We start from the raw sequence: 14,292 nt of genomic DNA, 5'->3' as shown, positions 1-14,292 counted from the left end.
TACAGGTGGTCAATGGCTACTGAGACAAGAAAAATTAGTTTTCCTCATGGATGAGATCCCAAATGGGATGTCCGCCCTAGACATAGGAACAATACTGAGTCAGTAAGTGTATATACATGTACACATGCACACACACACACAACAATAATCAGAGACCATGAATTTGGAGAGGGGAGGAATTTAGAGGGAAGGAAGGGGTGGAAGTGATGTATGACGTTCTCAAAAAGAAAAAAAATAAGAGGCTGGAGTGATGGCTTTGTTCTCGCAAAAAAATCAAAAACCAGATTCAGTTCCCAGCACCAACATGATGGTTCACAACCACCGTACCTACAGTCCAGGGAATCTGACACCCTCTCCTGACCTCTGCAGGTCCCAGGGACAGATGTTCTCATACATACATGCAAGTAAAACTCTCATACACATAAAATTAAAAAAGAAAAGTTTAAGGCATGATGGGCTAGCAAAAGACCTCAGGGGCAAAAGAGCTCAAGGGCTAAGAGCACTTAATTATTATGTCTAGAATATATTAAACATGTTTTTTGTTGCTGATACATAGCCCTGGCTGGCTGCAAATTCAGTCCTCACATCTTAACTTTCCAGGTCCTATGGAAATTTAAATAATGTACGGAATACATTAAAACAACTGCAAATGAGGGACTTACACTTGTGAATTATATGTAGCTCAAGGTATTTTAAAAAAACAAGACACCCCAAAATTTAACATATTCAAAATTAAATTTCTTTTTCTTTTTTATGATTTCTCTGTGTAACAGCTCTGGCTGTCCTGGAACTTGTTCTGTAGACCAGGCTGGCCTTGAACTCACAGAAATCTGCCTGCCTCTGCCTCCTGAGTGTTGAAAATAAAAGTGTGCGCCACTGTACCTGGCTTCAAGACTAAATTTCTCATCTACCCTTCAAAACCTGCTCTACTTGCAATCTTCACCAGTAACCACTAACTCCTTATAGTTGCTGAGGCAAAAATCAAAGTCATTGAGACAACTCTTGCCCCATGTTGAATCCATCCAAAAACATGAGATCTCCCTGTATGAAAAGGTTCTTACGAAACCCATCACTACTTTCAATGAATACCTACCAATAAGATATAAGTAATGAATAAATCTTGTTGGCCAGATGTCGTGACTTACACTCAGCTTTCAGGAAGCTGAAACAAGAAGACTGACAGAAGTCTGAGGCCAGCCTGGGCTACATGGTGAGTTCAGGGCCAGATTGGGCTATATAACAATACTAATTAAAACAACTATCTGGTTGGATCTGCCTAGAAAACACAAGATTACTTTGAATCATCTCTCTCCACAAGCTGACCCATGCCATTAACATTTGACAACACATTACACCAGCCATCTAGTCAATTGGTGTCCTTGTTTCTGCAGCAACCAGAAGAACCTTTTAAAAACTTAAATCAGAAGCAAGTAATATAGCTCATTTTGTTAGATTTATTTTATTCTATATGTGTATTTATCTGCATGTATGTGTATGCACCACATGTGTGTTTGGTGCTCACAGAAGACAGATGTTGGATCCCCTGGAACTGGAGTTATTATTATTATTTTTTATTTTTTTGTTTTTTTATTTTTCGAGACAGGGTTTCTCTGTAGCTTTGGTGCCTGTCCCAGAACTAGCTGGCCTCGAACTCCCAGAGATCCGCCTGCCTCTGCCTCCCGAGTGCTGGGATTAAAGGCTTGCACCACCACTGCCAGGCCTGGAGTTATTATTGATAGCTATGAGCTACCATGTGAGTGTTGGGAACCAAATCCATATCCTCTCTCTCTTAACTGCCGAGCCCACTCTCCAGCTCCTATAGCTGAGTTTGTAGAATGCTTGTCTAGCATTCACAATATCCAAGATTCTATCACAGTCACACAGCAGTGATCCTAGCACTTGGAAGGCAAAGGCAGAAGACCAGTTCAAGATCATTAAGGCTAGCAAGGGCTATGTAAGACTGTCTCAAACAAACACGAGCTAGCACATATTCAGTCAGACACATATACACCATACTATCATAAATCAGTTACTATCCCTCCTTTGCTAAATGGCTCTCAGTATAAAAGTTCTGGGCTGGGGATATGGCTCAATTCATAGAGGGCTTGCCTAGAATTCACAAGACCTGGGGTTCAATCCCCAGCACTGCTAAAATTGGTCAAAGTGGCATATGATTGCAATCTTAGCACTCAGGACCTGGATGCAGGAGGATCAGGAATTCAAAGTCATCCTCAGCTACAAGATAAGTTTGAGGGCAGTCTCAGTTACACAAGAGACTGTCTCAAAAACAAAACAAAACAAAATCTAAAGTCCTTAAAGTGCCTATTAAGAATCATGATGAGGGCTGGAGAGACGGCTCAGCGGTTAAGAGTATTGCCTGCTCTTCCAAAGGTCTTGAGTTCAATTCCCAGTAACCACATGGTGGCTCACAACCATCTGTAATGAGGTCTGGTGTCCTCTTCTGGCCAGCAGGCATACATGCAGACAGAATATTGTATACATAATAAATAAATATTAAAAAAAAGAATCATGATGAGGGAGGGGCTTGAGAAATGGCTCCAAGTTTAAGAGCACCAACTGCTCTTCCAAAGGACCTGGGTTCAATTCCCACACCCACATGGCAGCTCACAACTGTCTGTAACTCAAGTTCCAGGGGCCCAAACACCCTCACATAGACATATTTGCAAGCAAAACACTAATGTTCATAAAACAAAAATAAATTTTTTTTAAAAAAAAAAAAGGACTCTCAACCGTTCAAAACTCTAGCTCTGAGTTCCCAGCATGCACATTGACATTCACAACTCCAGGTCCAGGGAATGCAACTCGCATACCCCCCAAGGCAGGCACATGTGTAGAACTGAACTGATGTTCTCTTTGTACATTCATGCACAGGCACATGTACACACTAAGGCACACTCATATTCATGCACAGAAATAATAAACCTTCGGGCGGTGGTGGCGCACGCCTTTAATCCCAGCACTCGGGAGGCAGCGGCAGGCGGATCTCTGTGAGTTCGAGACCAGCCTGGTATACAGAGCTAGTTCCAGGACAGGCTCCAAAGCCACAGAGAAACCCTGTCTCAAAAAACCAAAAAAAAAAAAAAAAAAAAAAAAACAAAAAACTTTTTACTAAGGAAAGAAGACCTTTGATCTATTTATTGCCTCTGTGCCCCCTCTCCCATCATAAACTCTGAACTATCTGCTAATAAAGTTCCATCTTAACTGTTTTCCAGCCACAAATGTCTTCTTATTGTTTCTTTTTTTTAATATTTATTTATTATGTATACAATATTCTGTCTGTATGCCTGAAGGCCAGAAGAGGGCGCCAGACCTCATTACAGATGGCTGTGAGCCACCATGTGGTTGCTGGGGATTGAACTCAGAACCTCTGAAAGAGTAGACAATGCCCTTATCCTCTGATTCATCTCTCCAACCTGGCTATTAATATTTTTTATTATATATATTTTGTGCGCGCGCGCATGTATATGTGTAACTCACACAGGAGTTCTCTCCTTCTACCATGTGGGTCCTGGGGACAGAACTCAGGTTGTCAGACTTGGTGGCAAGCACCTATATACCAACCAAGCCACCCCCTACATACATTGCCCAATTTTTGCCTTCTTCCTCAAAGGTTACCTTCTCAGTCACATTAATCTGATACTCCAACCTCTCTAACACCCTGCAGTCCCCATTTCTGTTTGATAGCATCTATCACCTTCCATAGATTTAATTAACTTGTTATTCAATGCATCTGCTGTCTGTCTCAACTCACTAGAGTAAGCTGTCTGACAGGAAAATGCCCTGCCCACTGTGATCTTAGTGCCCAGACAGTAGCCGGCACAGCAGGTGTTCTGTAAATATTTCTGATGGTTAACAGGCACAGGAGTGCAGCTAGAGGGAGGAACAAACCCCCGTTCTACAGCACAGTAAGGAAACTATGCTCGACAACAACTACATTTCAGAACAGCTCATACAAGTTCTTCTGTTCTTTTTTATATATCTGTGTCTCTGTGAATGCATGTGCACTTGTGTGTGCCCACAGAAGTCAGAAGAGGACATCAGACTCTTTGGAGCTGAGCTGCAGGTGTTTGTGAGATGCCCAATATAGTTTCTGTGATCCAAACTTGGTTTTCATGCTAGAGCAACAAGCACCCTGAACTGCTTAGTCAACTTTCCAGTGTCTTGTAGAGGATTTTCAATGTTCTAAATGCAAAGAAATGATGAGCAACTGTGGTGGTGACAAACGACTTTAATCCTGGCACTCAGGAGGCAGAGGCAGAGGCAGGCAGAGCTCAGTGAGTTTGAGGCTAGCCTGGTCTACACGAGCTAGTTCCAGGACAGCCTGAACTATCATACAGAGAAACTCTGTCTCGAAAAAAACAAAAAAGAAAACAGTCTGGAGAGATGGCTCAGTAGTCAAGAGCACTAGCTGATCTTCCAGAGGATCCAAGTCCAGTTCCCAACATCCACATGGTGAGTCACAAACATACAGTATACATGCATACATGTAGATAAATGCTCGATGCTGTGGTCTCTCCTCTCATTCTAGCTACTTGGGAGGCTGAGGCAAGAGGATCCTGAGTTCAATGACAACATAGATAACACTCCATCTCAAAATACAAACAAAAAGTATTGTGTAACTCAAAGTTCAATACAGTGTCTACTTCACCTATATTAGTCATACACTGGGTATGTGTGGTAGTATTATTAGTATACTCTACAAATCTAGCCTAAGTATCTGCTGCAACAGATAGATTACATACAAGAAAGTAAACAGTTGAAGGAAGAGACCAGACCTGCACAAAATGGTGTCATGTCTTTGATAAGTATAAAAACCAAAGGTAAACTAGCAGGTTGAGATTAAGTTCAGTGGTACTGGAGATCACATGCCTCTGGTATCTCAAGATTCTTTGTTTTTATATTTATTTATTTATTATGTATACAATATTCTGTCTGTGTGTATGCCTGAAGGTCAGAAGAGGGCATCAGACCTCATTACAGATGGTTGTGAGCCACCATGTGGTTGCTGGGAATTGAACTCAGGACCTTTGAAAGAGCAGGCAATGCTCTTAACCTCTGAGCCATCTCACCAGCCTCTGGTATCTCAAGATTCTGAGCTCAGTCTCAAACTCTTTTATCCCATAAGACTGAACTCTCTACTGACTAGTATGTATCTCAAACATTATATGACCAAAACTTTTTCATTACTTAATGTAAGTGAACCTCACATTCAGAGAGGTTTTTATTTAGTATGAAACTTAAATATGTTCAACTTGTTTTCCCTTTATTGATAAAAACAGACATGATTTTCAGAACATCAAATAAGTACTTCTCCCACCGTGGGGAAAGAATAAAAAACAGAACAAACACAGCAGTCGTGGTGCACACCTTTAATCCCAGCACTTGGGAGGCAGAGGCAGACGGATCTCTGTAAATTCGAGGTCAGCCTGGTCTACAGAGGGAGTTCCAGGAGAGAGCAAGCAACACTGAAAAACCCTGTCACGAAAAACCAAACAAAACCAAATCAAAATATTAAAACCTCAGGATTGGAAAGAGTGCTCAATGGTTAGAGCAATTGCTGCTCTTACAGAGGAACCTATGGTCCACTTTGGAACCTGAAATTTGAACTGGGAAATCATTGCATAGATCAAGATAGTAATTGTGGGGGGCTGGAGAGATGGCTCAGCACATAAGAGCACTAGCTGTTCTTCCAGAGGACAGGAGTTCAATTCCCAGCAGCCGCATACCAGGTCATAATTGTCTGCAACTCCAGTTCCAGGGTACCCGACACCCTCATACAGATATGCATGCATGCAAAACACCAAGGCAGCACATTAAAAAAATATATATAAATAAAAAAAAGACAGTAATTGTGATCCCAGGCTAGTTTGGACTAGAGCCAAAAAAGCAACAACAGAGCAGTAACAGCACCACATGGAAGATCACAAACAGCTGTATCCAGTTCTAGGGAACCAACACTCTTCTGGCTCTGCAGGCACCAAGCTCTCAAGTGGTATACACACATACACACACACAGAGGCAGGGAAAACACTCATACACACTCAATACACTCATACTCATACACACTCATATACTCATAGTGTGCGCACACATGCACAGTAAATACTAAAACTTCAACATTCTCCACAAAGATAAGTGTTTGAGGAGATAATATTTACCTTGGTTTGAACATTATATATATATATATATATATGTGTGTGTGTGTGTGTGTGTGTGTGTGTGTGTTCATAAATATGTACAATTTTATGTCAATTTAAAAACATAAAAACAAAAAAAAATTAGGTTTTCAGGGCATATCTTTAATACCAACACTCAGGATGCTGAGGCAGGAGGATCTCTAAGTTTAGTCTCCTGGTCTTCATAATAAGTTCCAGGACAGCCAACACCACACAGTTCATCCCTGGGTTATGCCATACTTTTAAAGGCTAGGCATAGTATACAATCAGTCCCACCACTGGAAACAGGAGGATAAGGAGTTTAAGGTCAGCCGGAACTACAGGAAACCCTAGCTCAAAAACAAAACAAACCTCTACCAACCTAAAAGATTAAAATAAGAGACACAATACCTCAATATTCTAGCTAATCTACATGGGCTAGGCTTGAATAAGAAACAAATTATCTAGAGTTTTCTGCACTATAGAAATACTTTATCCTTTCCTCTTTTTTTCCCTTTCTCTCTTCTGTAGACAGGTCCTCCATTAGCCTTAATCCTCCTAGCTCTGCTTCTTAAATATTGTGATTACAGCAAGTCCCACTATACCTAGTTGCCTTTCTATTTTTTGTAATTTTAACTAAAGATGGCTGAAGGGTCAGTGTGATTGTTTAAGTGGGAAAGGAGTCAATCATCAAGCCTGATGAACTGAGTTCCATCCCTGGAACCCACAGGATGAAGGAAGAGAACTGACTCCTACAAGTTGTCCTCTGACTGACCATACATACACTGTGGCCTGGGCCTCAAAACAGATAAATGCAAAAAAATATATTCTTTAATAGCTGAATGAAGTTTTATGCAATGTTTTGGTTTACAATTGATTGCTAATTAAGACTTCTACTTTTCCTGCAGAACTCATTTAAATTTTCATTTTTGTTTCCTAAAACATATCAAACCACTCAATGATTAAAAATAAGTGATGGAGCTGGGGGGTCCCAGCACTCGGGAGGCAGAGGCAGGTGGATCTCTGTGAGTTCGAGACCAGCCTGGTCAACAAGAGCGAGTTCCAGGACAGGCTCCAAAGCTACAGAGAAAATCTGTCCAGAAAAACCAAAAAAAAAAAAAATAGAATAATAATAATACTATTATTATTATTAATAAGAGATGGGCAGTGGTGGTACATGCCTTTAATCCCAGCACTAGGGAGGGAGATGCAGGCAGATCTCTGTGAGGCCAGTGTGGTCTACAAGAGTTAGTTCCAGAACAGCAAAGCTATCACACAGAGAAACCCTGTCTCCAAAAAAAAAAAAAAAAAAAAAAGACTGAGTCTGAGTGGCTAAGAGTGCATACTGCTCTTATACAGGACCTGAGTTCAGTTCCCAGCATGCACATCAACATTCACAACTCCAGGTCCAGGGAATCCAACTCACATACCCCCAAGGCAGGCACATGTGTAGAATAAAAATAAAAATAAATTATCCCGGCCAGCGGGATACGAATAGGGGTCCCTGATAAACCTAGAGGAGAAAAAGGAATGACAGCAAAACAGGCTTTCTGATCCAGGTGCCACACTTTATTATTGGGGAGGGTGTCAGGTCTGCTGGAATTCAGGTCTGGAGACGTCCCTAGCTGATAAGGAAATACTGAGGGTCTGTGATTGTTCACTAATAAAGGAAATGTTCAAGGCTTCTAAAGCCTGGGGCCTGCAGGTCTCACTAGGCTAATTTCCTAGGTGCAGAACTTGCCCTGCAAAGGTGAATATTTTACTTGTGAACTTAAGATTGCATAAATAAAATCAGGTCTCAAAATACAGGTCCTTGCTTCCAACAATAAATCATTTTTTTAAAAGATAAAACAGAGGTCTCAGGAAACAGGGTTTCACTTTTGTCCCTTTTGTTCAGACCACCTTCTAATTCACTAAGAGGTTGATCTAAGTCTCTCCCAGAGGGGTAACCTCACCTCAGTACTCCAAGCAAAGCTAAGGATCTCAGCAGAAAATAATTCATGTTTCTGTAAGTTAATTCTATACTAAGATAGATGCATTATCTCCTTAAACTCAGCCCATAAATTCTGTGAGTACAATGCTCCCTGTATCTCTTTATCTCTTAAGATAAAGGCCATGGTTTAAGTACTTTGCACACCCAGGATGAATCAATGGAGCTAAGATCTGAACATAGCTCTAATTCTAAAGTTTTTCTATCTTTCTATACTGACTCTTTTTTTAAAAAATACTTAATTAATTTATTATGTATACAATATTCTGTCTGTGTGTATGTCTGCAAGCCAGAAAAGGGCACCAGATCTCATTACAGATGGTTGCGAGCCACCATGTGGTTGCCGGGAATTGAACTCAGGACCTTTGGAAGAGCAGGCAATGCTCTTAACCACTGAGCCATCTCCCCAGCCCGACTCTTGTTTTATACTTAAAATAGGAGAAAAAATAATAATACATCCTGACCCAGCAAGCAAGCCATCCCTAATGTTTCACTAAATTATAAACACTTTCATAATCAGGAATTTTAAAAAATTGTTCTAGTTTTTTGGAGGTGGGGTTTTAAGACTGTATAGCTCAGGTTGGCCTCAAACCTGTAATTCTCTTGTTTCAGAATTCCAAGTGACTGGACTGCAGGCATGTGCAACCAGGCCAGGAGTATTTTTTTACTCGTTTTGCAATACTATTTTGGCAAATATTTACTGATCTATATCAAGTGCTTGGGGATATAGGGACAAACAAGACATAACCCTGACAATTGAGAAAAATAGGTAATAAAGATATAACAAGTAAATACAGTAATTTAGCATGCTGAAAATAAGATGATAAGTTTGCCAGGTGTGGTGCTGAATGCCTTAAATACTAGCACTCAGGAAACAGAGGCAGGCAGATCACAATGAGTTGGAAATCAGCCTGGTAGACATGGCAAGCACAGGCTTCTCTGTGAGTTCCAGGCCAGCCAGAGATAGATAATGAGTTCCCACCTTGAAAAAACTGAACGAAAAAAGAAAGGGGAAAAAAAGGAAAGAAAAGGAAAGATACAATAGGAATTGAAGGTAATGAGAAAAGGCCTTCCTGAGGAGGGTAATACTTGAAGTGAGATCCACAAGAGAAGGTGGCAGGAGCTGAAGAAGGCTGGACAGGTAACACAGGCTCTTGGAGGGGCCACAGTACAAAAAACTTAACTCTACTGCAACAACATCACTGGAAGGTTAAAAAGAAGAGGCATGACCTGGGCGTGGTAGCCCACTCCTTCAATTCAACACTTCAGAGGCAGAAACAGGCTGATCTCGTTTAGACTGAGGCTAGCCTGGTCTACATAGCAAGTTCAAGCACAGTCAGGACTACACAGAGAGAGACCGTTTCTTTAAAAAAGAAAAAAAAAAGTAGAGGCCTACTATCTGTTCATAACGTAGAAAGATCACGTCAGAAAACAAGCACGGTGGTGAACTACAAACCAGCAATAGGGAGGCTGAGACCAATGTGGGCGACACACTCAATATCAAACCAGCCAGGGTAGCTCAGACAGAAGATAACAAATGTTACAGACATATCTAGATGAAATCAATGAAACCTGCCTATCGAATCCATCTCCAGAAAGCATGCTTGCTCATTAATTGTTTTCATTACAATGCATAAAAAAGCCTGTTATTACTACACATCGTAAGATTGAGGAAACAGTAAAAACATCTCTGAGGTCTTGAGGTGTGTGTAGTCTAGTGGTAGTGACTGTTTGCACAGGATTCAGGAGGCCCTGGGTTAGATGCCTCATAAAATGACAGAAAACATCTCCTGAACGTCTATAGCACAGTCACTTAAAGTTAACTGAGGTCTAAATGACTAAGAACCGATGTCAAAAGAAAAGGGAGAAGCAAAAGTGACATCAGGAAAATGGACAGGGATTGGGAATGCCCAGATACCTACCTCACAATTTTGCCTAAGCAAACTTAGCAACCAAACTCTGTCAAGATCTACACAAAAATAAGTGTTAATGCAGGCCTAAAACTATTTGTGTCTTACTTTTCAGCACCCAAGTTCCGTAAGCCAGAAATCCATCAGGTGTAAATGCGAATGTCCACAAATTATTCTCAGCTATGTTAGAAAGTTAAATTCCACTCTAGCAGGTTTTTTTTTTTTTTAAAAAAATGCATTTAACTTTATTTACATTGTGTAGAATGTACTTTTGAAATGAAATATTGCTCTCCTACTCTTAGTACCAACATACCAACAAAGGAAATAAGCTCAGACACAAAACAGCAGCAGGAGTAGGAAAAATTCTGGTCTCATTGCTGACTAAGAAAAAAACAGCATTGTCACTTGTGATCCCACAAAGCAGAGATAGGAACCAACTTATTCTTGAAAATGGCATAAGCATAGAGTTTAAGGACCAGGGAGCAACAGCAGGAAATGAAGGCTGCTTCCTAACTGAAGACAGGGTGGAAGATGATCTCGTCACATCAGCACTACTGCACTGATGGACCCAAAACATCAGACACTGCTCCAGAGTTAATGACAGACTCGAACCCTAAATACATTCTGCTGAGTAACCTTTAGCAAAATCACATTTCTGAGCCCTAATTTCCTTAGTTATAATTTAGATTATAAAGTACATTAAAAGGTTTAAGGATATGGCTGGCATGCAGCAGATACTTAACATGTGAATCTTTGAAGGTAATAGCATTATTTAATATTGCAGATTCTAATTTGGCAAGAAATAAATGAAGAAGAGATCTGATAATAGTCAACAGAGATTACCTAATCTTTTTCTTGAGTATCCTTCTCAGCACTGTATTTCAAAGAACTGTCCCATCAATAACTTTAAATACAAAAGCTTTCAAGTTTGGGGCCTTTAATTTTGTTCACAAACAAGTAAACTCAACACTATTCCAGAAGCAAAGACAGCGGTGCAATAAGCAAACTGTTAAATGGGTGGCACGGGCAAGAGGCTAGAAGGGGGGAGAGCAAACTAAAACTCTAATAAATATGTATGGAACTGGGATTAGGGTTGCTTGGAATCTACTATATAGCCCAAACTTCAAACTTGTGGCAATCCTCCTGCCTCAGCCTCCAGAATGGCGTGAGCCACCACGCCCAGTTTAACAATCTATAGTTTTAGAAGACCGCTTTTCTACACTAAAGCGGCGATGTGGGGAGAGCCCCACAGGTTGAAGGGAAGAAGAAACTATAACGGGGGGGGGGACGTATATGCTAAAATAAAGAATACTGAGAAGCCTACACGCCCCATTTTGATTGCCTATGCAAACCAACTCGGTTCTCTAAAATGTAGTTCAGGTGGCTGGAAGTGGCCGGAGACAGTGTATGTTTCGGTAGCAACGGTGATGCCGACTACAGCTTCCCAGCGAGCCTGACTTTTCTGCTGCACACACACAGGTGAAGGGAAAACAGGTGGCCGCCTCCCAGCCCCGTCGGCGCTCAGCCCGCTTCACAGGCCACCTCCTCCCAGCACCGCCGGCCAGGAGAAGGCCCCTTCCCCGATCGGCACAGACCCAGGGTCGCGGCGACAGCAAACCCTGAACGGCCCCGCAGGTCCGGGGAAGGGGACAGCTCAGAGCTCCACGACCAGGAAACCCAGAAATCGCCAACACGCCAAGGCCTCGAAGGAACGAACGGACGCTACGATTTCCGTGAAGGCTCAGAAAAATCAACAGGACACCTTCCGAGGCTCGGGAGGGAAACCCGCGGACGCCCGTGGGTCTAGGCCCAACGGCCCAAGGTCACGCCAAAGGAGCCGCGGAAAAATTCCAAGCAATGAGCCCCCTGCAGACCAGGGCAACCCTGCCTAGGAATGGAGTCTGGGCTCGGGGGCACCCGCGCCCGAGCTGTAATGGGAACCCCAACTGAATGCAGCGGCTCCGCGGGCAAAGCCCCGAGGATCGGGGGCCGCACAGCCTCCATTTCGCCAGCATCCCCCTTCCCGGTGCCCCCACACTCACATCTCCGCAGCCACTTCATCCAATGGTAGACGATCGTGCTGTGGTGCTTCTTGTTCTCTATACACCAGGACGACAGGCCCTGAATGGATTCCATGGTGTTGGTCACCGACTGGAATTTTCGATCCAACGAGGACTCCAGGGCCCCGGCGGACGAGGCCGACGAGGAGGAGGCCTTACTGCTGCCTCCGCCGCCGCCGGCCGCCATCTTCCCGGTTTGCACAAGCGCCGCTGGTCCTGTGGCGGCGGCGACGGCGGCGGGAGCGGGCAAAACAATCAGTGCGAGTGCGTGAGAGCCGTGGGAGGGAGGGAGGCCAGGGGGTGGGGATGCTGCACGCGCCGGGCTCTCCGGGAGGCAGGACGACTAGCGGGGCACGCGGGCGGCCCCCACGCGCGCCGAGGCGGGGCTGCAGCGGCCCAGGGTTGTCACTAGGGTTCGGGGGTCGTGCTTGAACCGGCGGCCGGGACCATGCGACGCCCTGCCAAACGCCCGGCGGCCGAAGCCAACACGTTTAGCCGCACGGCCCTCAACTCTCAAGGCCGTTCCTTCATCCCGTCGGCCGGACTTCGGCGAGCCCAGGCGGCCTCGGCATCGGGAGCGCGACGCCGCCGGACCGTCCCTCGGGTGGCGGGACGCTGTCCTGTAGGCTCGCTGCCACAGAGAAGGCCCACGGCGCCCGAGTCACAATTTTTTTTTTTTTTTTTTTGCAACGCAATAGCAGCAGAGGACCAGCTAAAGAAACGCGCACGCGCGCGCTAGCCCCGCCCCTCCGCTTCCTCCTCACCCTTGAAGCCCTGACGGCCCTGCGATCTGGCCAATCACGGGAGACGTCGGGGAAGCGCGCGCAAGAGTCGCCCAGCCCTGAGCGCTGAGAGGTGCGGCGTTCCCTCGTGCGCCTGCGCGTTAGGACTGCGCCGAGCGGGTTGGGAGGAAAACCTGGGGAAGGGGCATGCGGGACTGGGGAAGCTGGAGATGCGTAGCGCTCCCTCCCTGCCTTTCGCTTCCTAGCGGGGTTGCTCCCTTGGAGCCTTTAGCTCGCATAAGGCTGGGAAATTCACACCGTTTTGTGACCACTTTTCCGGAAGCCGCTGCTGCGTCCGCTAGCGCCCCTAAATCGGGGGTGTACGGGTGACAAAATGGCTGGCGTCCATCTTGCGGCGTGGTAGGCGGTGCGCATGCGCCTGTCCCGCTAGCTGTTCTCTACTCAGACTCCGGGACTAAACGGAGTTACACACCCGACTTGGGTGATATCATTCACAGCCAGTCGACCGTCAGCACTCTAGAAAGAGGGAATAAGGAAATGAAACAAAAATTTCTCTGTAAAGTTCTCGAGGCGAGGAAAGAGTAATTGACAAGATGTGGCTTCTTTGGTCGATTATAATACTCACAATTCTGTAAAGCACTATAGTTTACAAGTCTTAAATACTGCGTTTATTAGCCTAGACTCATTAGCCATTACATCTCATCTGCCTATGTTAATCTTTTGGGAAGATTTGGGGGTTCGTGTATTCCTACTAAATAGACCAATTTCATTTTAATTATGCCTCAATAGAAGAGAGGCTTTTTTGTTGATTGTTTTTTAAAATTTATTTATTATGTATATAATAGTCTGTGTGTATGCCTGCAGGCCAGAAGAGGGTACCAGACCTCATTACAGATGGTTGTGAGCCACCATGTGGTTGCTGGGAATTGAAATCAGGACCTTTGGAAGAGCAGGCAATGCTCTTAACCTCTGAGCCATTTCTCCAGCCCCAGAAGAGAGGTTTTTGCGGCAAGGAACTGTTTCATCAAGTTCACATTTAGTATTCGTTAATGTTGTGCCAAGAACTGTTTTAGGATTGGGAAAATGGTGGCAAAAACAAAATTCCTCCAACTTGACTTGATATTGTGAGGGCCAGGGCCAGCCATGATAATCTATGTCTGGGCAGGTCACCCAAAGGAAGTTCTTCCTCCAACCCTTATCACATGGGACTCTGGCCATCGATGAAATTCAATGGAGGCTGGGGTCTCAACTATTTACCCTGAGACGGAGACGAGGCCTGCCTGAATTCATCGGGCACTCACCCACAGGAAATTCCTGGCGTTCCAACCACTGCAGATAGAAACACCTACCAGCGCACAGTCATCAGGAAACCCTATACAAATGTCAGCCAATCAGGGTTCTTTTTTTTTTTTT

General features: G+C 44.1%; 1 protein-coding gene across 3 annotated transcripts in view; it reads right to left on the bottom strand.

Moving 5' to 3' along the window:
• Window positions 1–13,733, bottom strand: part of Rprd2 (regulation of nuclear pre-mRNA domain containing 2) — a 58,112-nt gene extending 44,379 nt beyond the window's left edge. For 2 of the 3 annotated variants that reach the window (XM_005356959.3, XM_005356960.3), the window contains exon 1: window positions 12,119–13,732. In XM_005356959.3, coding sequence (XP_005357016.1) covers window positions 12,119–12,323 — 205 coding nt within the window. In that variant the 5' untranslated portion in view covers window positions 12,324–13,732. Of the gene's footprint in view, window positions 1–12,118 lie in introns of all 3 variants that reach the window. The other variant, XM_013349851.2, reaches the window with a different exon arrangement.
• Between the last annotated feature and the right edge of the window lie 559 nt (window positions 13,734–14,292).

The sequence above is a fragment of the Microtus ochrogaster genome, chromosome 21 (assembly GCF_000317375.1).
Source record: "Microtus ochrogaster isolate Prairie Vole_2 chromosome 21, MicOch1.0, whole genome shotgun sequence".
In the NCBI taxonomy this organism is placed as follows: Eukaryota; Metazoa; Chordata; class Mammalia; order Rodentia; family Cricetidae; genus Microtus; species Microtus ochrogaster.
Note: the sequence above shows the minus strand (reverse complement) of the source record. Positions and strands in the feature narration are given on the sequence as shown.